This window comes from Pipistrellus kuhlii, unplaced genomic scaffold, assembly GCF_014108245.1.
Source record: "Pipistrellus kuhlii isolate mPipKuh1 unplaced genomic scaffold, mPipKuh1.p scaffold_m20_p_25, whole genome shotgun sequence".
NCBI lineage: Eukaryota > Metazoa > Chordata > Mammalia > Chiroptera > Vespertilionidae > Pipistrellus > Pipistrellus kuhlii.
In genome coordinates this window covers 9,539,884-9,563,544 of record NW_023425524.1, presented here as the reverse complement: position 1 = coordinate 9,563,544, position 23,661 = coordinate 9,539,884, and the positions used below count along the sequence as shown (strand labels likewise).

At 42.0% G+C, this 23,661-nt stretch overlaps 1 protein-coding gene across 15 annotated transcripts in view; it reads right to left on the bottom strand.

The window, feature by feature from the left end:
* CDC42BPA (CDC42 binding protein kinase alpha) overlaps positions 1–23,661 on the bottom strand; it is a 181,502-nt gene that overhangs the window by 141,365 nt on the left and 16,476 nt on the right. For 14 of the 15 annotated variants that reach the window (XM_036453671.2, XM_045587148.1, XM_045587145.1 and 11 more), the window contains exon 2: positions 654–745. In XM_036453671.2, the coding sequence (XP_036309564.1) occupies positions 654–745 (92 nt within the window). Of the gene's footprint in view, positions 1–653; positions 746–13,330; positions 13,342–23,661 lie in introns of all 15 variants that reach the window. The other variant, XM_045587151.1, reaches the window with a different exon arrangement.

Sequence of the window (23,661 nt, the reverse complement as noted above, 5' to 3'; positions counted from 1 at the left end):
GCAGTCTGGGCTAAAGGACACCCCTCCCCCCCCCCCCGCCCTTAGTGTAGAAATTTCATGCACCGGGCCTTTAGTCTATATATAAAAGCCTATTATGTAAATTGCCCCCACTGGAATTTGACCAAGAGACCAATCGCTTGCTATGATATGTGCTGACCACCAGGAGCCAGTGCAGAATGAAGAAAGGTCGCTGGAAGTTGGAAAGAAGGCCCTGGCCTGCAGCCGAGAGGCCCTGATTCACCCTGATTGCCAGCCAGGCCTAAGGACCCTACCCTTGCACAAATTTTGTGCACTGGGCCTCTAATAAAAACATAAAGAGCCAAGAACAGAGGAGTAGAGGGAAGAAAGAAGTCAGAGTATATACACTACCAGATATCAAGACAAAGTAGAACTTAAGACAGTGTCATATTGGCACAAGGGGATACAAACAGATCAGCAGAACAGAGTCCAGAAACATACTCAATCTCACAAAGACACGTGAAGAACAGAAAATATCTAGGGGGAAATTCCATGTGTAAGTATTTTCACTCAAAACTTTAATATGTTTTCTGTTCAATCGTATCACAACAGAGTAAGAAATATTCCAGTTACAGTTTTTCAGACTGTATAAAATAGCTTCCGAAACAATTAGCAGGCCTTCTATAAATTCTTACCTCTCCAAAAGCTCCTCGACCGATCACTTTTAATATTTCAAAGTCTTCTCTATGTAATCGCATCTGTTTCACTTTAGAAGTAAATGGTTTAGCTGAAATAAAAAGCAACATCAATTACTTTCTTAATGAAATGTGATGTAATTAATACAAATAATGGTATTTCTTAAACAATAAGAATTCAAGTTATGATTAAGAATTAAGCCAAAATATTTAATAATTTCATCAAACTATATTGATAATAGATTTAATTTCCATGAGAAAATTATATATTTCCTTTATTTCTTATGAATTACATTTTGGTGAAGACAATTATCTTTAAACACCAAATAACGTATGAAATAATGCAAAATAACAAAAGAGGCCAGTTTATTCTCATGTTAATAAACATTCTATGTACTCTAACTCTCAATGCTAGATACATATCTTAACACAAAGGTCCAAGAAGCAAAAGCAAATTTCATGTCACCAGAGAGAATTCAGCAATTCCTACCAAATAAATTAATAATTATTTCATATTCATTTATCCCTTTAACATTCCTTTAGCAAGAATCCAAACTATATAAAGCATGGTGGCAAGCACCGGAATTTAAAAGAAGCATAGTACCTTCCTTCAGAAGTTCTGTCTTCGGGAAAGACAGACAGTATACTACACGCACAGTACCAATGTGATTAAGTTTCTAATACAGGGCCAGTGAAAGTGAAGCACTTATTATATTATGTGCATCTTAATACTTCACAGAAGTAATGTAAGAACTGGAACTTGAAGACTAAGTAAATTTTGCTACTTTGGTTGGTTTGCAGGGCAGACTTTGAATACTGTGTGAGGAATTTAGACATTATTCTATTAATTATAAGAAATAAATTGACATTTGTTTTTGTTGTTAATCCTCACCTGAGGATATTTTTTCCCACTGATTTTTAGAGAGAGTGAAAGGGGGAGGGAGAGAGAAACATCAATGTGAGAAACACAAATCGACTGGCTATGAGCCTGCAACCGGTATGTGCCCTTGACCAGAATTGAACCAGGGACCCCTTAGCCTGTGGGCCAACACTCCATCCACTGAGCAAACCAGCTAGAGCAGTGGACAAGTAGAGTAGCCACAGTTTGCCGCTCTGTTGACTAATGAGTTTGTCACTGGGCTGGAGCACCCACAGCTTTTTTAATCAACATGAATAAATTTCAAAAAGCACTTGGGAAAAAAGTCACAGAAATATAGTGATTTCATTTACACATAGTTTAAAAACAAGCAAAACTAAACATTCTATAGGAATACTTATAAAACTAAAAAGCAAATTTCATGGTGATGATTTATTCTTGAGGGAAAAGAGACACACAGGATTTTCTAAAATCCTGTTAAAATTCTTAAGCTGGATCAATGGTACAGGAATGTTAATTTTATTATCATCTTTTGAACTGTACGAAAGTTTTATGCACTCTTTTATACATTTAAATTCTCAAGGAAATTTTTTAAATGTGTATATGTGAATAAATCTATGTTCAACTTAATGAAAATGGTTAGTTCAAATTTTTGCTTATTGGCCAGAATCTTTTTACAGTTTACTTAATATTCTTTCAAGTCTGAGAAACTGGATATTCTTAATGTTTTTATTAAGCCTAACAATATAACTTTAATTTCAGTGATCAAGTAAAATAAAAACGACTGTGTAAAAAATGAACTGTGAACAACTACAGGAATATGAGAAACCATTACCAATATTATTATTCACACACACAAAAGTTCTTTGACGGCATGGTCCTAAGAAAATCTATAATAAAAGTGTAATATGCTAATTAGACCAGACAGCTGAACGACCTTCTGGATGTTATTTCAGACGTCCTTCCAGACTAAGCCAAGGCGGCAGGGACCAAGGCAGAGGCAGTTAGGGGTGAACAGGCAGGCAGCGAGAGGTGGTTAGGGGGTGATCAGGCAGGTGGGTGAGTAGCTAGGGGTGATCAGGCAGGCCGGCAAATGGTTAGGGGCGATCAGGCAGGCAGGCAGGAAGTTAGGGGCAATGATGCAGGCAGGCAGAGTTTGTTAGGGCTGATGAGGCAGGCAGGCAGGTGAGTGGTTAGGAACCAGTAATCCTGGATTGCAAGAGGGATGTCCAACTGCCAGTTGAGGCCTGATCCCGTGGGGATCTGCAGGAATCGAGCCTAAACTGGCAGTTGAACATCCCCTGAGGGATCCCGAATTATAAGAGAGGGTGCAGGCCAGGCTGGGACCCATGCATGAATTTCATGCACCAGGCCTCTAGTAAATAATAAATGACTGGTTGATTATAGTTCCTTTAGCCTATTACATGAAACAAGTAACTTGATCCTTCAAGTAAGATGATAATTTTATAACTACATTAGAGGCCTGGTGCATGAAATTTATGTACTGCGGGTCCCTCAGCCAAGCCTGCATCCTCTCTCAGTCCGGGAGCCCTTGAGGGATGTCCAACTGCTGCAGAGGTGGGAGATGCTCCCGCCACCGCTGTTACATTCACCAGCCGCGAGCCCCGCTCAGGGCTTCTGGCTGAGCAGTGCTCCCTCTATGAGAGCGCACTGATCACCAGGAGGCAGCTCCTGCAGTGAGCATCCGGCCCCTGGTGGTCAGTATGCGTCATAGTGACCAGTGGTTTTGCCTTCAGTCTATTTGCATAATATCCTTTTATTTTATAGGATAGTTCATAACCATTTTCCATTCACATTTTTAAGAAGCACTGCTCAAGAGTTTTTCACTACTCTACTTGTCCTCTGCTTCAACAGGACATACCTGGTGCCTCTTGGTCTTACTTCTGATTGCAACTAATCTAATCTAACATCACAATAAACTCAGAGCTACCCACCAGCTCTAATGAAGAGTCTAAAATGGGCCAAAGGAGGTAACTGAAGCAGATCTCATTAAGTGTCTCTATCAACTTAACTTGATCTTTGCCTCCCTTATCTTCAAGACAACCAACCACAAAATGTGTCTGATTCCTTGGATTAGTTACTCATTATCTGCTCAAAGATTACTGAGATATTGAAATTAGCAGAAGTGAGCAGGCAAAAATCTTAAAACAACTATTACAGACTAGAGGCCTGTGCACCAGTGGGGCCCTTGGCCTGCCCTGTAGGGATTGGGCCGAAATCAGTTGTCCAACATCCCCCGAGGGGTCCCGGGTTGTGAGAGGGCACAGACTAGGCTGAGGGACCCCACCAGTGCATGATCAGGGCGGGGCCAGGGAGGGATTGCAGGAGGGCTCCAGGGCATGTCCAGCCTGTCCCACCCAGTCCTGTCCCACCCAGTCCTGATTGGCCAAACCCTAGCAGCAAGCTAACCAACCAGTCAGAGCATTTGTCCTCTGGTGGACAGTGCACATTATAGCGACTGGTTGAACTTAGCATATTAGACTTTTATTACCGTATATAGGATAAGCTCAAAGAAAAAGAATCAATCAATTATCTGTCTTTTTAAAAAAGAACCAAATGGAAATTATAAAATTGGATGTGCTTCAAAATAAAATGAAAATAATGAGGAAAGAGCCCATGAACTTGAAAATATATCCAAAGAAATGAACAACCTAAAGTAAAAAGAACTTAAGGATGGACAGCCTCAGGCAATTATGCGACAACATCAAAGAGTAATTAGAATCTCAGAAGGGTAGGATAGAGAAAAACTGATTATGCATTACCGCCAAGTTCATTGGCAATATTTAACAAAAATGCTTCATACAAAGATATGTAAGAGAAAAGTCATAAATTCTATACACCAAAAGGCCATGTCAGTCACTTGGTGTGACTGAAATAATTTTGGATGTATGAGACAAATTGCAGAAAAACTTCATACTCGTTACAATAACTGAAAAAGACTTAATTATCACTATACTACTGCCCCTGACAAAAATCAAAATCATGTAAGGGACCAACTGGGCCTATTGTACTGCCAGGCAACTGCTATACCTGGGGACTTTTCACAAGGTATTGTACATACTATTTAATGAACAACACCTTGCCTTCTTTAGTGCTGACAGCTCAGTGTTCACGGGGCACGCACTTTCTGAGGGATCTGCCACACCATTTCCCTCAGTTTATCTGAAAACCTCCCTCCAACTGAAGGTGAAGTGTAATTGTGGGGCCTCACCTCACTAGCCAGAATAAAGTGAACTAGTGTGGAAAACTAACCAAAGCTATGGGAAAAAAGAATATAATACTGGACTCAGAAAAGTTAGTCTCTGCAATAAGTAACAATACCACTATGACACAGCTGGCTCGCCAATCAAGAAGTCATAATTTTATGTAAATTCTGACAACCTGTCCCAATTTCTCTCACTCTCACATTCACTACACTATTATTATCTTTTAAAAATATATTTTTATTGATTTTTTACAGAGAGGAAGAGATAGAGAGTTAGAAACATCGATGAGAGAGAATCATCGATCAGCTGCCTCTTGCACACCCCCTACTGGGGATGTGCCCGCAACCAAGGTAACATGCCCTTGACCAGAATCGAACCCGAGGCCTTTCAGTCCACAGGCTGACACTCTATCCACTGAGCCAAACCAGTTTCAGCAACTACATTATTATTATTATTATTCCTATTTCAAAAGAAGAAAAAACAGGTTCAGAACGGTAAAATAAATGGAAGATTACATTGCCAACAAGTGGCACAAATAGGATGTAGTTAAACTCTAATCTGTCAGGCTCCAAAGCCTTTCCAATATAGTAATATGCTGCCTCTTTCTCCCCAAAAGTTTTTTGGGAGAAATAAACTAAAAAACAGATACTAAACTTAACAGAATTAAATATGAAAGAACTCTAAGTTTTAAAAAACGATCTCTTTGAAACTTGAAAGAAAGCAAGTTTCCATCTGAGCCCCTGGTTCACTACACACTATCAAATGAATGGTTAAGTGAATGAATGATCCTAATAAAAGAGAAACATGCAAATTGACCACACCTTCGCTATACCCACAAGCCACGCCCACAAGCCAATTAGGGTGAGTATGCAAAATAACCCAACCAATATAGCAGTTAATTTGCATATTCAGGCACAGAGTGAAGACAGCGTAGAAAGAAGCCAATCAGCCAATCGCTGCATAAGGGAGCGAAGCTGTGGAGAAGCAAGCAAGCAAGCAAGCAAGCAGGGCGGTGGAAAAGGAAGGGAAGCGGACAGGGTGGTGGAGACCTCAGCAGGAAGCCCTACTGCAGGAATCTTTCTGCAACGGGTCTCTAGTTCTAAAAAGAAAAGAATTCTGAGTTCCAATATGAAAGGCCAGGAATACCTTGCAAAGTATACCCTTTTCCCTGCTGTATGTAACCCAAGATCTAAACATGGAGTCTCCTTCAATCTACTCCGACTCTCACAACTATTGCCCAGGTCCAGTAGGAATATAGACTTCTGGTTGCAAGCCATTTCTGGTTGATGGCTTGAGAAAGGGCCTCGTTGGAGATTCCAACAGGAAACGAATGTGGATGAAGGAGACACTGTGAGAATCTGGGGAATAAGCCTCAAGGCACAGCGAGGCCGGCAGAGAAGAGAGAGCACTGCGGCCAGAGATGGTAACCTTCCTTCCCTCTTGGTTCTGCTCCTCCCTGTCTCTCAAATGCCTCCAGGAGGTGTGCCTTCTTCCAGCTTTGCTGCCCCTCAGCCTTTCCACGGCGTGTCCTTCTCCTACAGATGCTGATGCTCACCTTCAGTAGAGCAGCGTGAGAATAAGACCATTGCTAAGGCAGAGGGGGCGGGGATAGGGGTTTAAGGGAGCATTGACAAGAGGAATAGCTAAAATCACATTACAGCTTTCATTAGTCAGATCAGGTTCTGTTTATGTTTTCAAATAAAATATACTGTGCACTTTTAAATTAGTATGTAATAAGGAATTATGAAATATACTGTGACTATACACTAATCACTTGTAATGTACAAAGAATAAAATTACAATTGGTATGTTTCTGAGATTTATGGTGACAACGTATACTTGAGCAGGAGTGTAAAACTGTCTTATTCACTTTTTTTGTTGTTGTTGTTGTTAAACCTCACCAGAGGATATTTTCCCATTGATTTCTAGAGAGTATGGAAGGGAGAGGGAAAAACAGAAACATGGATGTGAGAGACACATCGATTGGTTGCCTCCTGCATGCACCCGGACAGGGCCAGGGTGCAACCAAGGAACGTGCCCGGGACCCTTCAGTTCGAGGCTGATGCTGTCCACTGACCCAAACCTACTAGGACTTATTCACTTTTAAACACCTAAAATTGTGTCTTTTGACAGAGTAGGTATTTTTATATTTTTAATAACTGAGTTATTATAGAAAAGTTTCAAAGTAGTCTATATGTATATATGGTTTTGGTAACTTCATAAGCAAATGTAACAGCCACAAACACAGAACATGTTAGATATATTATATATAAGTTACACTCTCCCTCCCTCTCCCTCCCTCTCCCTCCCTCTCCCTCCCTCTCCCTCCCTCTCTCTCTCTCTCTCTCTCTATATATATATATATATAAATCATTCTTTTTACTCATTCACTAATTAATGAACACTTGGGTTGTTTCTACTTTTTAGCTAACTCTCTATATATGAAAACCTAAGCAACCAAATGACCAGTTGACCAGTCGCATGACGCACACTGACCACCAGTGTCTTCTGACCACCCCTCTCTAGATGCTCCACAAGGAAGAAATGATGTAAAAGTGGCTGCCAGGTGGCTCCCAACAACCAGCAAGAACGTCAGTGGGACGGATCCAGATCCTGGGCCGGCCAGGGCCTCCCACCGCCCACCTGGAGGGCTGATCACATCCTGACCCCCTTTATGCCCCTCAGAATGAGTGCCAGACATAGGGCTCACGACTGGCAAGCGCCACTATGACGGTGCGAACCTCTCCCGATCAGGACTGACTGGGTGTGAGCCTGCAGCAGGAGCAGCGGGGCCAGGAAGGGCAGGAGCATCAGGCAGGAGCGGCTGGTGGTGCTGGACTGCTGGTTTTGGCCCAATCCCCACAGGCCACGCCGAGGGACCCCACCCATGCATGAATTCGTGCACCAGGCCTCTAGTTGTTAATAAAGCTGCTACGAACATTGGTGTACAACAAGCAAGTCAAACTTGCGGCTGGTAGGCCACATGCCTCATTTACTTAAACGAGGTGTATAAGTATCTGTTTGAGTCCTTCAATAGGCTGTTTTATAGTTAAACCAGAGGCCCGATGCATGAAATTTGTGCAAAGTGCTCGGCCTTCATAGTCCCAGCTGCCTCAGCCCTCGCAGCCCTGGCTTCCAGATGGTTGTTCTGCTGTTCAGTATAATTAGCATAGTGTTTCCCCCAAAATAAGACATCCTCTGAAAATAAGACCTACTTACAGGTTTCCTTCTGAGTGAAATATAAGGCATCCCCCCGAAAATAAGGCCCCCCTAGGCTCTGTCTCAGAATGCTATTGCTAAACATGAGAGATTTGGTCCACTGATTCTGAAAGAAATGGAGTCACAAGAAGTTCACCAGGAAATTCAGGAATTGGATTGTTATGATGATGTTCCAGAAGATGATGACATGATTGTCATTGAATAAATGAGTAACTTCTTGATACTGTAGGATTCACAGTTTGTTTTGTTTGTGTTGACAACTACTGTACTACCATACCGTATACAGGTAATAAATTTCCTTTATTTTCATTAAACAATAAATGTGTACCATATTCTTCTTCATGGAAAAATAAGACATCCCCTGAAAATAAGACCTAGCGCATCTTTGGGGGTAAAAATTAATATAAGACACTGTCTTATTTGGGGGAAAACAGAGTAGTTCTTTATTATATAAGGTAAGAAAAAAATAATATGAAATCTAGCATAAAGGCTCAAAATGTTAGCTGTATTTCTGTATTGTTTAATGCTTTAAGTAAACGTGTTCACATACAACATGTAAATTGTACGCCATAAGCATCTGTAGATGCAAGTGGTGGACCTTCCCCATATGCCATGCATGTCTATTAAAAAAACACACACAAAAAAAACATGTTTTCCCTAAGTGGCAGCCCTGACCAACTTTAAAATCATTTTCTGTCAGAATTTTCAGCTGAAAATATTCACGAATACCCCAACTGTGAGTAATATATTTATTTTTATAATATTCATTGCAAATTCATAATACCATGGGGATGGTTTCTGTTTTGGACGTGTGGCAGTTAACTGATTAAAAAAATAATTCTAACAAAGAGAAGATTTGATGGTAAAATCATCATACAGCTAAAGATATGTGTCCGGAAGGAAGACACTGAGCATGTTTGTGAGTGAGAAACCCAGGCATTAGTCTTCATGCACAACAGACTGGGGTGCTGACAAATGAGCACAATGTCAATCCATGTGACATGTCATTCCTGTCAGGGACGATAAGAACTTCAAGTCCATTAGAGTGACTACCCTTACTCCAACGTCATTCTCAAATCCCAAACTTCCAACAAAGTTTTTCCTGCAGGGAGAAATTTAACAAAGCACTGGTGGGACTGACACAATGACTCCAATGCTTAATAGATATATTCTTTATTGCAAATTGCTAAATTTACATTCCAGTTTATCTACCTTGTCTCTCATAAATGAAATTAATGAATATATTAGCATTCCCAATTTGATCAATTCTATAAGGCTGAGACTTATAAATTCACAAAGATAATGTCTTCATTAATTATTTAACACTACATTTAATTATTTATTGAGTACCTATTCAGTACCAGCCACTGTGCAAGAAATGGGAAATAGACTGGGTAGCTAACTAGTCAGTATTCCCATAGCAACAATTTAATCTCATCACATACCTTCATTCAAATATTTTGTTGTCACCACTATTAATACTACTACATAGGAATTTTTACCTAACAGTTTTATGGAAAATAAACCTCAAAGAAAGAGAAAATATATATAGACACTATATAAATTTATTTCCACTCAGCAGCTGGTGAGAACACGATTATAAAATGGTATTTATAAACTATTCCATGTTTAAAACATAAAAAAGTGAAAAAATAGTCCAGCCACTTAGTCTAGATATAATATTAGCTTATGTTTTTTAAAGGAAGCACTTCTCCTCAATTTGGGAAGGAAAAGAAAATTTAACAAAATGATTCTAAGGTCATCTGCAAGAATAAATGTAGAAGAATGGGCAAGAAACTATTTAAGATGAAATATAAAGTGTCTTGCCTTACAAGTTGGTAGATGTGTTTTAAAAGTATCAGTTCAGCCCTAGCCAGTTTGGCTCAGTGGCTAAAGCGTCAGCCTGAGGACTGAAGTGTCTCAGGTTTGATTCAGGCCAAGGGCACATGCCTGGGTTGTGGGCTCAATCCCCAGTAGGAGGCGTGCAGGAGGCAGCCGATCAATGATTCTCTCTCTTTCTCCCTCTCCCTTCCTCTCTAAAATCAATAAAAATATACCTATAGTTTTTTAAAGTATCAGTTCAAATATAGGTAGATTATCTAAAAAACAAACTACGTATACCATAAGTGTAATAGAATGCAACATTTTTATGTTCTTGGGATGAGGAAAAACTTTCCTAACAGGATGCCAAAAGCAAAAGCCCAAAAGAAAAAGACAGAACGATTTAACAAAATTTGAAAGTTATATTTTTAAAATACTGTATTAAAGTTTAAAATAAAAATAAGTTACAAACAGGGAAAATATTTGTAAACTATGATGGCCAAAGGGTTGCAATCCATAAAATTCAACGAGTTCTTGCAATGTATTAAGAAAAAGGGAGCACTTTTTAAATATAAATTGATTTAATACACATTTAGAAGTTCTAAATAAAGAATATCAAGGAATTAAGAGCTTTGTCTTCATAGTCAGAAAAATCCGAGTTCCAAACCTTACTATAACTGAATAGCTGTGTAATCCTGTTCTAAGAAGGAAGGAACATGCTAATTGTCTGCCACGCCCTCAAAGATGGCAGCGACCACAGCCACAAAATGGGGGCGCCCAGTCCCCTCAGCCTCCAGAGTCCCCCAGTCTGCTAAGTTCCCTAACCCCCCAGGGCCAGCCCAAGGCACAGGCAAGTCTAGGATGTCAGCTGCCCAGCCGCCCAGGGCCACCCAAGGCTCAGGTAACCAGGGCTGGCTGAGGCTTGCACTGCTGGCAGTGGCAGCAGCAGAGGTGTGATGGGGGTGCTGCCTTCCCCAGATCGCAGGGTTGCCTCCTGCCCCTGAGGGCTTCCCAGACTGTGAGAGGGGGCAGGCCGGGCTGAGCCTCCCACCCCCGCCCAGTGCATGCACCAGGCCTCTAAGTGTAGGATAAGTTTCTTAGCCTATCTAATTCTCAATTTCTTTAAGGAGTCAAAACTATTAATTAACTCAAAAGTACTGGTAAGATACGAACTTAAAAAGAAGATGAGATGAAAACTTCCTAAAGGCAAGACCTGGCTATTAAGACAACTGAAAAAAATGAGGAGGAGTTGAACTTAAAATGAAAAGACAATAAGCACTGGAGGTTTCAGAAGAATGTCTTGGCCGGCTGAAGTGTTTGGGTGTGAGACAAACAGGGGGCACACAAACATCTGTCCGTGGTCCTGAACCTCCATTAATGCTTAGGGCACAGTTCACTCACTACGGATCACTGAAAAGACACCGCTGCCAAGTTCTCAAGAAGATGAGCACATGGAGAGCCACGAGAGGAGCACAAATGACCCAACCCTTTGGAAACCACATGGCCACTGGGAGATGACCAGCTTGGATGGGGAACTTGTTAGACAGGTTTCAAATACACACCTACACAAAAGCCAGGGGAAGGAAGAGAGTAAGGAGGTGAAGGCAGAGGAAGAGAAGGAAAAGATTTCAGATGTGAATTTGTGACAAAAAGTGTTATAGAAAGTCTATGGAATTAGATATACTTGAGTTTGTAACAATTCTGTTTTTTCTGATGAGTCATTTATAGTGATAAAAGTCCATAATATAGACTTTTTTATATATAAGTACAGAAAGGATATAAAGAGTTAGAGGAACCCAATGGCCAAATATCTACTAAAATTCTCCTCCCCTCCAAATAATAATAATAAATAAATGAATGAATTCTCCCGCTCCCCTCACCTTACAATAGCTATGATTCAAAAGGAGATATCTGATCCAAGCTCTCCCAAACAGATTCTCTCCTCCCAATTAAAAGAAATAGACACTAGGGACCACAAGAGAGGATCCTGAGGAGAAGCATAAACGACTTTACACTTTGGTAACTTACATGCAGAAGGTGCAATCAGATAGTCTCCAAAGGAAGAGAAACAGAGTATATGTCATCCCAACAAGTACAGGGGGAAAACTGGTTCAGAAAAATACATTGAAATAACCCAAAAGATAGTGAAAACATATGGAAAAATAAATATTTTAAGAGAAAGAATAAATAAATAAATAAATAAGTAAGTAAGTAAAATTAAAAGAGCCCTAGCTGGTTTGGCTCTGGATAGAGCATCAGCTTTCGACTGAAAGGTCCTGGATTTGATTTCAGCCAAGGGCACATGTCCGGGTTGTGGGCTTGATCCCCAGTAGGGGGCATGAAGGAGGCAGCCAATCAATGATTCTCTCTCATCATTGATGTTTCTAAATCTCCCTCTCTGAAATCAATAAAAAATATTTTTTAATGGTAGAAGTAAATCCAAATAAATTACTACTTACAATAAACGTAAACAGCTGGCACACTATAGTTAAGATATAAAGATTTCACAATGAGAGGAGAAAAATTCAGTTATGTGCTTTCCAAAAAAAAAAAAACACCAAAAAATAGACAACAAACCAAAAAACAACATTCAAACACAAAAATTTAGAAAGAATGAAAATAAAAAAATACCAGACAAATAACTAAAATAAAGCTATATTTTTTATGTTAAGAGAAAAAGGAGGGAACTCTAAGGTAAAAATCCTCACTAGAAATAATGATTGTGGTTACATATAAGGGGCAATTCATCAGGAAAATACAGTAATTCTACACTCTATATACTTAATTAATCTAGCCTCAAAGTATGTAATTGGCAAAAACTGATACTATTACATAGAAAAATTGGCAAATAGCCCATCAAGACAGGTAACTTTAATACACATTCTGAGTAATTGATAGGTGAAGCAGATAAAAATCTGAACAATATAAACAACAAGCTTAGTCTAGTCACAGATACAACTGTAAAAGAAACATTAGAAATTAAAACAGAGGAGAAACCAAGATGGCAGCCTAGGTAAGCACCTAGCTGCCGCCTCGCACAACAATTTCAAAACAACTAAAATCAGAATGGACATCATCCAAACACATGGGAACGCTGGCGGAGTGGGAAACCTACAACTAGAAAGAAGGAGAGAGGCTCCCGGATCAGGGGAGCAGCAAAGCGCTGAGGTAGGGAGACGTGCGTGTGGAGAGGAAGGGCGGCCGAGTGCCTGGCTGGCGGGAGTGGGGGGAAAGGAAGCCCTCGACCGCACTGAACCCCGGTTCTGACTGCACTGAACCCAACCCCGGCCGAAACCCACGGACCCAGGCTTGTACGGGAGGAGTCTGGACTGTAGAGAAAAGCACCCAGAGACTTGAGACTGGGAGACCGGGGAGCCGGGAGCCGCAGTGGGCGGGGGCTAGAGGCGCCTGTGCAGGAGTGAGTGCGCGCAGGGAGGTCTGACTGCAGAGGTTGCCATGCAGCCTCTCCACAGCGGAAGGAGTCGGAAGCTCCTGACTGCACTAGGATTAAAAATATTATACAGAGACCCAACCCAATTCTGGGCTAGCTCTTGGGGTACCCACGCTCTTGCAGGGGGAATCTGGATGGTCAGGAGGAAACTCAGGAGAGGCGTGGAAGGCAGAGGTCTGAGGCGCGTGCACAAGGGCAGGACTGACTGGAAGCCAAGATTGTCAGCTCAGCTCTGAAACTCCGCCCCATCCAAGCTGAGCACAGAGGTTTTTGCAATTTTGCAAGTCTGATCCTATAAGACTGTCTCCAATACAGAAGGTATCCCAGAGTAGACACAGCTGATACTCACATCCAATGGGCCTGGAGGTCAATTCCTCCCAGTGATACCAACAACAATCAAGACTTAACTACAACAAGGCTATACACGCAGTCCACAAAGGGGAGCACCAAGAGTGTCCACCTCAGGTAACTGGGGAGGCTGACCCACTGGGACATTCAGGACACCAAACACACACAGCCACCCTACCAACTCATGGAAGCAGTGAAAATGAGGAGTCAAGGATACAGATCTCAAACAAACAAACAAACAAACAGCAAAAAAAATGGCCGAGACCGGTTTGGCTCAATGGATAGAGCGTCGGCTTGGGGACTGAAGGGACCTGGGTTTGATTCTGGTCAAGGGCATGTACCTTGGTTGCGGGCTTATCCCCAGTGGGGGGTGTGCAAGAGGCAGCTGGCCGATGACTCTCTCTCATCGATGTTTCTAGCTTTCTATCTCTCTCCCTTCCTCTCTGTACAAAATCAATAAAATATATTTTTTTATTTAAAAAAAATGGAGAACAAAAGACTGGATATAGAGTTCAAAACCACGGTAATAAGGTTTTTCAAGAATTTCCTAGAAAAGGCCGAAAAATTTAACGAGACCCTCGAGGTTATGAAAAGAATCAACTAGAAATTAAACATACACTGACTGAAATAAAAAATATTATACAGAGACCCAACAGCAGACTAGAGGAACGCAAGAATCAAGTCAAAGATTTGAATACAAAGAGGCAAAGGATACTCTTCTGGAGAAGCAAGAAGAGAAGAGAATCCAGAAAGTTGAAGATAGTGAAAGGAGCCTCTGGGACAACTTCAAGTGTACCAACATCAGAATTATGGGGGTGCCAGAAGAAGAAAGAGTGCAAGATACTGAAAACCTATTTGAAGAAATAATGACAGAAAACTTCCCCCACCTGGTGAAAGAAATAGACTTACAAGTACAGGAAACACAGAGAACCCCAAACAAAAGGAATCCAAAGAGGACCACACCAAGACACATCATAATTAAAATGCCAAGGGCAAAAGACAAAGAGAGACTCTTAAAAGCAGCAAGAGAAAAACAGTTAGGGAGCACCCACACGATTATCAACTGATTTTTCAACAAAAACTATGCAGGCCAGATGGGAGTGGCAAGAAATATTCAAAGTTATGAACAGCAAGAACCTACAACCAAGACTACTCTACCCAGCAATGTTATCATTCAGAATTGAAGGGCAGATAAAGAGCTTCACAGATAAGAAAAACCTAAAGGAGCCACCAAACCAGAATTATATGAAATGTTGAAAGGTATTCTTTAAGAAGAGGAAGAAGAAAAAAGATTAAAATTATCAACAAATACACATATATTAACAACTGAATCTAAAAATTAAGTGAAATAAAAATCTGAGGAACAGAATATACTGGTGAATATAATAGAATCAGGGGCAAAGAAAGGGGGTGGATTGATAATTATCAGGGGGAAAGCGGTGTGAGGGGTGCAGGAAGAGACTGGACTAAAATCGTACACCTATGGATGAGGACAATGGGGAGGGGAGGTAAGGGCAGTGGGGGTGGGAACTGGGTGGAAGGGAGCTATGGGGGGGAAAAGCAGAAATAATTGTAATAATCTGAGCAATAGACTTATTAAATTTTTTTTAAAAGTAAAAAAATAAAACTACAAAAAAAAATTAAAACATACCTGTAACAATTTGCAGTTCAAAAATCAAATAGAAATAGGAAATTAGAAAGCATTTTTTTAAAAATGGTAAAATAAAAATAGAAAAAAAGCAATACAAAAAATTTGATTTTCACAAGACTGACACATCTGTAAAAACATCAAGAAAAGACATAAATAAGCAGTATTATTGTAAAAAATGTATGCAATTACTGATGGTCAGAGATTAAACAGGATTATTTTGACAAATTTATGCCAATAAATTGTAAAATTAAGTGAGCAAATTCCTATAAAGACTAACTTGTCAAATGAAACAAAGATTAATATAAAACTTAAAAATTCTATATTTAATTAAAAAATTAAATCTCTACTTTAAAATTTTTCCAGGAAGAAAACTGCAGAATGATAGATTTGTTGTTGGATTCTTCAAACTTTCAAATATCTAAGGTAGAAATGATACCAGCATTATATGAGAGGATACTTTCCAACCTGTTTTATGAGGCCAGCATACACTTGATACCAAATCCTTCCACAGACAATATAACTATAGGCTAATCTTTCTTGTACACACAAAGCAAAAGATCATAAAGAACTAGTAAATCAAATGCAGGAATATGTTACATTACAACTAATGTGGATTTAATTCAAAAATGCAAGATGCATTCAACATTCAAATTTCTTTATTTTATTTTATTTTATTGATTTTTCACAGAGAGGAAGAGAGAAAGAGAGAGGGAGAGTTAGAAACATTGATGAGAGAGAATCATCGATCAGCTGCCTCTTGCACACCCCCCACTGGGGATGTGCCCGCAACCAAGGTACATGCCCCTGCCTGGAATCGAACCCGGGACCTTTCAGTCCTCAGGCAGACGCTTTTTATCCACTGAGCCAAACCGGTCCCGGCCAACATTCAAATTTCATTGTTAATCACTAGATTAATGGAATAAAGATGCAAAATCACGTTTATCTCAACAATGCAAATAAATGATAAAATTAAATATTCACTTATAATAAAATAACAAAAAACTGCCAAAACCGGACTGTGGAGGCAGCTGGTCGATGTTTCTCTCTCATCGCTGTTTCTACCTCTATCCCTCTCCCTTCTTCTCTGTAAAAAATCAACAAAATATATATTTTTAAAAATAACAAAAAACTTAAAACCTCTTAGAAAACTAGGAATGGAGAAATAGTGGTAAAAACTGTTAAGTGGTTTTTACAGTAACTAGCGTATTTTTCGGACCATAAGACGCTCCGGACCATAAGACGCACCAGTTTTTAGAGAAGGGAAATGAAGAAAAAAAGATTCTGAAACAAGTAGTGTCCTAAATATTTTATGTGCATTCAAACCCAACATCACAGTCATAAACACATGTAATCAACCCTGTAAAGTAAACAGCAGCATTTAGAACCATTTTAGAGCTGGGCAAGCACACAGAGACCACACAGAGCCGGGCAAGTAAAAAAACTTTTTTTTTTAAAGTATATGTGTAGGCTATATTTGGACCATAAGACGCAGGGACTTTTCCCCCCCACTTCTGGGGGGGGAAAAGTGCGTCTTATGGTCCGAAAAATACGGTATTTAAAGAACTTCCTGTAGATTAATATATTTTTACTAGAGGTCTGTGCTATAGATTCACGCACATTGAAAGGAAATTAATTAAGTAGAAGGTGGCCACCAGGGCAGGACTGGGCGAGCTGGGCTGGACACACCCTAGAGCAGGCATCTTCAAACTACGGCCCGCGGGCCACATGCGGCCCGCAGAGGAGTCTGATCCGGCCCACCAGGTTTTTTGGGCAGTGAGCGCAGCCGAGGTGTTACACAGTAGGAATTAGTAGTTCATATAGTCCGGCCCTCCAGCTCTCTGAGGGACCGTGATCTGGCCCCCACTTTAAAAAGTTTGAGGACGCCTGCGCCTAGAGCCACCATCCCGAGGTGCCTTCCCGGCTGGCCGCACCTGGGCAGTGCCAGGGTTCCAAGAGCATCTGCCGAGTGAGCAGGATCCCGCCGGCAGACAGGGTCCCTATGCCTGGCCTGCGGGAATCAGACCAAAACTGGCAGTCCAACATCCCTCGAGGGGTCCCGGTGTGTGAAAGGGCACTCTGCAAAGTTGTTCTCGCTTGGCAGCTCTGCCCCCTGGTGGTCAATGCATGTCATAGTTTCCGGTCAAATGGTTGGAGTCACTTAGGCTTTTATATACATAGATTGATTTTTAGAGAGGGAGAGGGAGATATAGAAACATCAATGTGAGAGAAACATCGTCGACAGGCTGCCTCCTGCACGCCTCTCCTACCCCCCAACTGGGGACAGAGCCAGAAATCCAGACATGTGTCCTGACCAGGAATCGAACCATGACCTCTTGGTGCAACCATTGAACCAAGTTAACTTCTAAAGTCAATATTGCCAGGGACAAGATTCAAAGCTGGGCCACTCAGATTGAGTTTATAACCCAGGCTTTTTCTACAAACACTAGCAGTGGTCATGAAATATTTCTGTTCACATACTGTCTCTACAAAGATTTTGGAAAAACAGCATACACCCTTAAACAGTTTTAAATTATAACTCAAATATTTAAGTATAGGTTTAATGGTTGTAAATGATGTAATTTCCAACATGTTTCATTTTGCACATGTACTTTAAATAGAACTCCCATCAAAACCTGAAATTTATAAAAATTTATGGAAAATGTCCTCCATATAATCTAATGGCAAAGCCAGTCCTCACTGGCAAGCCATTAAGCAAAAGTAAGACTTGTTTTGTTAGAAAAAGTCTGACTTTAGGGGCACGGGGGAGGAGGGGTACAATGGGGGAAAAGGAGGACATATGTACTACTTTCAAAAATAAAAAATTATTTAAAAGAAAAAGTCTGACTTTAATTTTTAATTCAAATAAATGTGTTATTACATAGCCCAGTATCAACTGTTTTGCTTCAGTTTTCAGAAAGATAGGAGATAGAGCTTTGCCACCAGTTTGTAAGCTAGTGGAATATAACACCTGCTTCAATACTTTTTATAGAAGCTCTTTTTGTTCTTCCCTCCCCTGGGGAGATGCATTCTCAAATAGTCCCTTTTGTTTTGAGCTCAGGAGATTTTCACAGCCCAGAGCAATGCACCAGAGAAGAAGTAAGTCTTTCCTTTCCAAAGTGGGAGGTGGGCACCTGTGGAATGGGAGAGGAGAAGTGAAGCCAGAAGTTTCAGAGTGTTCTCAAACAGGTGGTTCAGAAAAGAATCCTCAGTGAAGTTGAGAATCTGGAATTCGATTCCCATAAAACTGACAGAAGTCTCCATGCACTGTACAGATAACTAAATCTGAAGACTGCTACACTAGATTATCATAATCCTGAGCTTTAGCAGACATTTAAAAAAGGGAAATTGACAATTTATATTTTAACAAAAAAATGTTTCATCTGATTCTAGTTAACTGACTCTCAGGCATGATACCTTAAAAATGGATCCCATCTTGCCCTGGCTTGGGGGTCACCCATGAACCTAAAGGTTGCTGGTATGATTCTGGTCAGGGCACATGTCCTGCCCACCCCATCCCCACCCTCCTCACCCCCCATTCCCCATCCCTGTAGCAGGTATACAGGAGGCAGCCATAGATGTTTCTCTTTCTCTCTCTCCCTGTCTCTAAAACAATCAATAAATTTTATTTTTTAAATGGACTCCATTCTGAAAGCTTTTTCTTTTTCTTTTTTTCCATTGATTTCAGAGAGAGAGGGAGAGGGAGAGAGAGAGAGAAACATCAATGGTGAAAGAGAATCATTGATTGGCTGCCTTTTGCACACCCACTGGGGATCAAGCCCGTAACTGAGCATGTGTCCTTGGCTGGAATCGAACCCAGGACCCTTCAGTCTGCAGGCCGACACTCTATCCACTGAGCCAAACCAGCCAGGGCCTGGCAGCTGCTTTAAAACAGAGATCATGTGCATTATGTGAGGACAACTCCAGGCTGGGGATCCTGCCTTGGCCCTCCCTCACTGCTCCTCTCTCTGAACGAAGGTTGCTGGTGGTGACTGTCAGCACAGCAATTCAGGAGGTGAGAGCTGGCTGCCTCTGCCATTCCCCGGGACAGATTTGCTGCTCCTGGAGGCCAAGGTTCGGTCAGTAGCTGTCCATGCCTGTGCCATAGTCCTGATACAGCGCCAGGCCTGCTGCCTGCCCCTAAGGACATCCTCCCAAATTCTAGAACTTTGTACCCCTGTGAGCATGGAGAATCCAGACCAAGCCAAACTAGAAAAACCAATCTGGTACCCTATCAAAACCCCTTTAATGCTGCAGAAAAAAAATATTTTTTTTCCCCCCCAGAAATCCTTTTAAACATTAAAACTATTTATTTATTTTCAGAAATCCTTGTAATCGTTAAAACTCTTTTTCCATGCCGAAACCAGTTTGGCTCAATGAATAGAGTGTCGGCTTGGGGACTGAAGGGTCCCAGGTTCGATTCCGGTCAAGGGCATGTACCTTGGTTGCGGGCATATCCCCAGTAGGGGGTGTGCAAGAGGCAGCTGATTGATGACTCTCTCTCATCGATGTTTCTAACTCTCTATCTCTCTCCCTTTCTCTCTGTACAAAATCAATAAAATATATATTAAAAAAAAACAAACAAAAACAAAACTCTTTTTCCAAACTGGCTGCTTTGGTTTTTACCAAAGCCGGGGGAGGTCAGTAGGTTCAGCCCCAGCACCTCAGCCCCCCTTTTTGTCCACATTCCCATCCCGACACACCCGGAACTCCAGGGACATCTCAGACACAGCTCTGAGGCGCGCCAGGCCAGGCAGCTCCGCACCCTGGGAACAGAGACAGTCCGCAGCCAAGGCCACAGCCTCGCTCCAGCCTTGTGATTCAGACAAGGCTCCTGTCCGGACCCCAAAACCAGCCGGCCCAGGACCCCAGGAGCAGCCGAGCTCCCGGGCTTGTCCACCTCCAGCTGGTGAGCCTCCATGCCCTGCCCTGGGCACCAGGCAGCCACTGTGTGAGCGCCCTCCTCTGCCAGAGTCAGAGCTCTGGCTGCCCAGTGCTCCAATGCCACATCTGAGAGTTCGGAAACAAAGCCGGGCAGATAAGAGGAATGGGACAGAACACAGTCCAGACTCAGGAGACCTGAACTTGGCTCTCACCCTGCCAACATAACCCTGGGTGAGACACCCTCACACACAAAAAGGGAAGGGGGAACTCACTGGTTCTGGGTAAAAGCCACTCGGCCTCCCAGTGAAGCACCTAAACTGGGGGTGGTTTTGGGGATGCTGACACTAAATTTCTCATTAAGCTCCTCTCATTAAATTTCTATAATCTCAGTGCCTCCCAGTACTCTCTGCTGATTACTTTGTCTTAAACATTACTGAAATCATAGAAGCAATTAGAAGTGAACTGCTTTATTTTCCCACCACAAAATCTACCAGCTTACCTGCATCTAAACCTTGTCCTGTGACTATGAAACCAACAAAACCAATGAAAGCAAGCGCCCTGCTCCAATGGGAACCCAACCCCTGTATTCACATTCCCTCCGTTTCTATCCCCTGTGGGACCATTGTATCACCATCCTTTCCCCTATGTCCCCTCTAACTACACCCACTGCTTGGCCCTCCCCACTGACACCCTTACAGAGCCACCTGTGTGACTCCCACTTCACTGCCACCGGCTCCTAATCGGACTCCACTTGGACGCCTGCCTGCATGTGAGCCGCATTCACAACATGTGACATTCCTTTCCTCTGAAACGGATTTTACTCCGACAATCTTCTTTAATTTTCTTCCACATCACTGACCACTCTCCATTTCTGGCTCCTCCACTGTTCAAGCTCTATAGATTTTGCATGCCTCAAGAGTCAATTCTTGGCCCTGATATCTTTCTATTGACATATTTTCTTTAAGAAATCTCTAGCCCATGGCTTTACCTATAAGCTGGTGAATCTAAAATTTGTATCTCCAGTCCTACCCTTCCCAATGACTAATATACTGGCTACTGTCCCAAACCCAACATGGCCAAAGAGAATTCTGAGTTCTCGCCCCATCCATAGCCCTCCCCATCATATACGCTATCTCAGTGTGGCAGCACAAATGAGTAATTGCAGCTAAGAGTGTGTGTTAGAAAAGCAAATGATTTGAATCTTGCCATCACCATTTATTAGCTACTGGAGGCCCGGTGCATGAAATTCATGCATGGGAAGAGTCCCTAGGCCTGGCTGGCAATCAGGGCCAGTCAGGTTCTCCGTCTCCCCGCCTCCATCCTTCCCTCACCAACCAGGCACACCATCACCTCCTCACCTCCTCCTTCCCTCGGTCCCTCAGTGCCCCGCCACTGCCACTGGTCACCGCCCTGTTCCACCTGACCCCCTGGTCAGTGCACATCATAACAAGCAATCGAACTCCTGTTCTCCTGGTCCAACTCCAGAGGGGACACTTTGCTATTCGACTTTTAGATAGATAGATAGATGATAGATAGGTAAGACTACAGACCTGTGCCTCAGTTTCCTCATCTGTGAAATAGGGATAATGCTCCCTTCTTTAGATGATGATTAAATGAGACAATCCATGAAAACTACTCCAATAGTCCCTGACACACAGTAAATAATAAATATGAGCCCAGCTGGTTTGGCTCAGTGGACAGAGCGTCAGCCTGCAGACTGAAAGGTTCCAGGTTTGATTCCAGTCAAGGGCACATGCCCAGATTGCAGGCTCAATCCCCACTAGTGGGCGTGTAGAAAGCAGCCAATCAATGATTCGCTCATCATTGATGTTTCTATCTCTCTCCCTCTCCTTTCCTCTCTGAAATAAAAAAATATATATATTTTAAAAGAAGAAAAAATAATAATAAATATGAGCTGTTGTTATTCATCTGGTTTCTTAGGCCAAAAACATGGACTTCATCCTGTGACCAACCATTCTAAATTATCATCCCAAACACTGTCATATGTTTATTTTCCTTATAACTGTTACCAGTATCTGAAATGATCCTATTTATCTGCTTGTTTATTTTCTGACTCTCCCAAATTATGAGGTAAGCTCCATGACAGCAGACACCCTGACTGTCTCATTCACTGCTGTAGCTCCAGAAACTGGTACCTACCACAGAGAAAGGATGAAATAAATATCTGTTCAAATGAATCAGTGAATATACTAACCAAACATTCTATGATAACAACAGACTACAAATCTTAAGAGTACTTATAATGTAAGAGAAAGCAGTTTCCAAGTCTTGCTTTAAAAACAAATACATACTCAGTGGCTCCCAATGCCTAGAGAATCAATTTCAAATTATGTAATAAGCCAACTGACCGTTCCAACTCTCCATTCCAACCCCGTGTCCCGCTCCTCCCTTCCCTGCTGCCTTTGAGCTTGCTGCCTCCACGCTCTGCCTCCCACTGTTTCCTTCCTCTAAATGCACAAAAATGCTCGTGTCAGGATGAGCTCAGATGTCTCCAGGATTAACTCGTCCATCCCCCCTCCCTGTCAATAGCGATCTCTCTCCTGGGCCTCTTTTCACACACTGACGATCCGCTTAATTTCTCGAGGGCAGGAACCACATGTTGTTAGTCTTTATAGTTCCCACACTCCACTGTGCCACAGTAATTCCTGCACCTCCATTATACACAGATTTATCATGCACACTAAATATTTATTAAACAGACCTTCTCCTAACCACACCTCTGCAGACATCACTAACAATAAAGTTACACTAGGATTTGCATTAGACATAGCATGAGAGGTGATCCTTGATGTGACATTTAAAAAGACAATTAATAATCCAAAATAAGCCAATTGGTTGTCAAGTGAACACCATGAACAAGTTTTATAGGCATTCAGAGAGGGATAAACCAACAAAAGATGGCATGGATGAGAAAAGCATTATTTTAATGACCATGTGCAATTTTAAAATTAAAATTTAATTAGTGACATCTATAATGCATCCTTTTCTCTTTTCCACACAATAACGCTGGCTCAAGAATCCTTAAATCAAAACCACATGAGCCCTCCGCTGGGTTTGGCTCAGTGGCTAGAGCAACGGCCTGCAGATGGAAGGGTCCCGGGTTCGATTCCAGTCAAAGGCATATACCCAGGTTGCAGTCTCAATCCCCAGTAGGGGGTCTGCAGAAGGCAGCCGATCAATGATTCTCTCTCATCACTAATGTTTCTATCTCTCTCTCCCTCTCCCTTCCTCTCTAAAGCCAATCCTCCTATATAATGAAACTCTAATATGCAAATAGAGAGAACAGAGGAACAACGGGTCGTTTTGATGTGCACTGACCATCAGGGTGAAGACGCTCAACACAGGAGCTGCCCCGGTGGTCAGAGCCCTTCCACAGGGGGAGCGCTGCTCAGCCAGGAACCAGGCTCACGGCTGGCAAGTGCAGCGTTGGCAGCGGGAGCCTCTCCTCCCATCTCTGCAGCGGTGCTAAGGACCGCTCTGGGGATGTCCGCCCGCCGGCTTAGGCCTGCTCA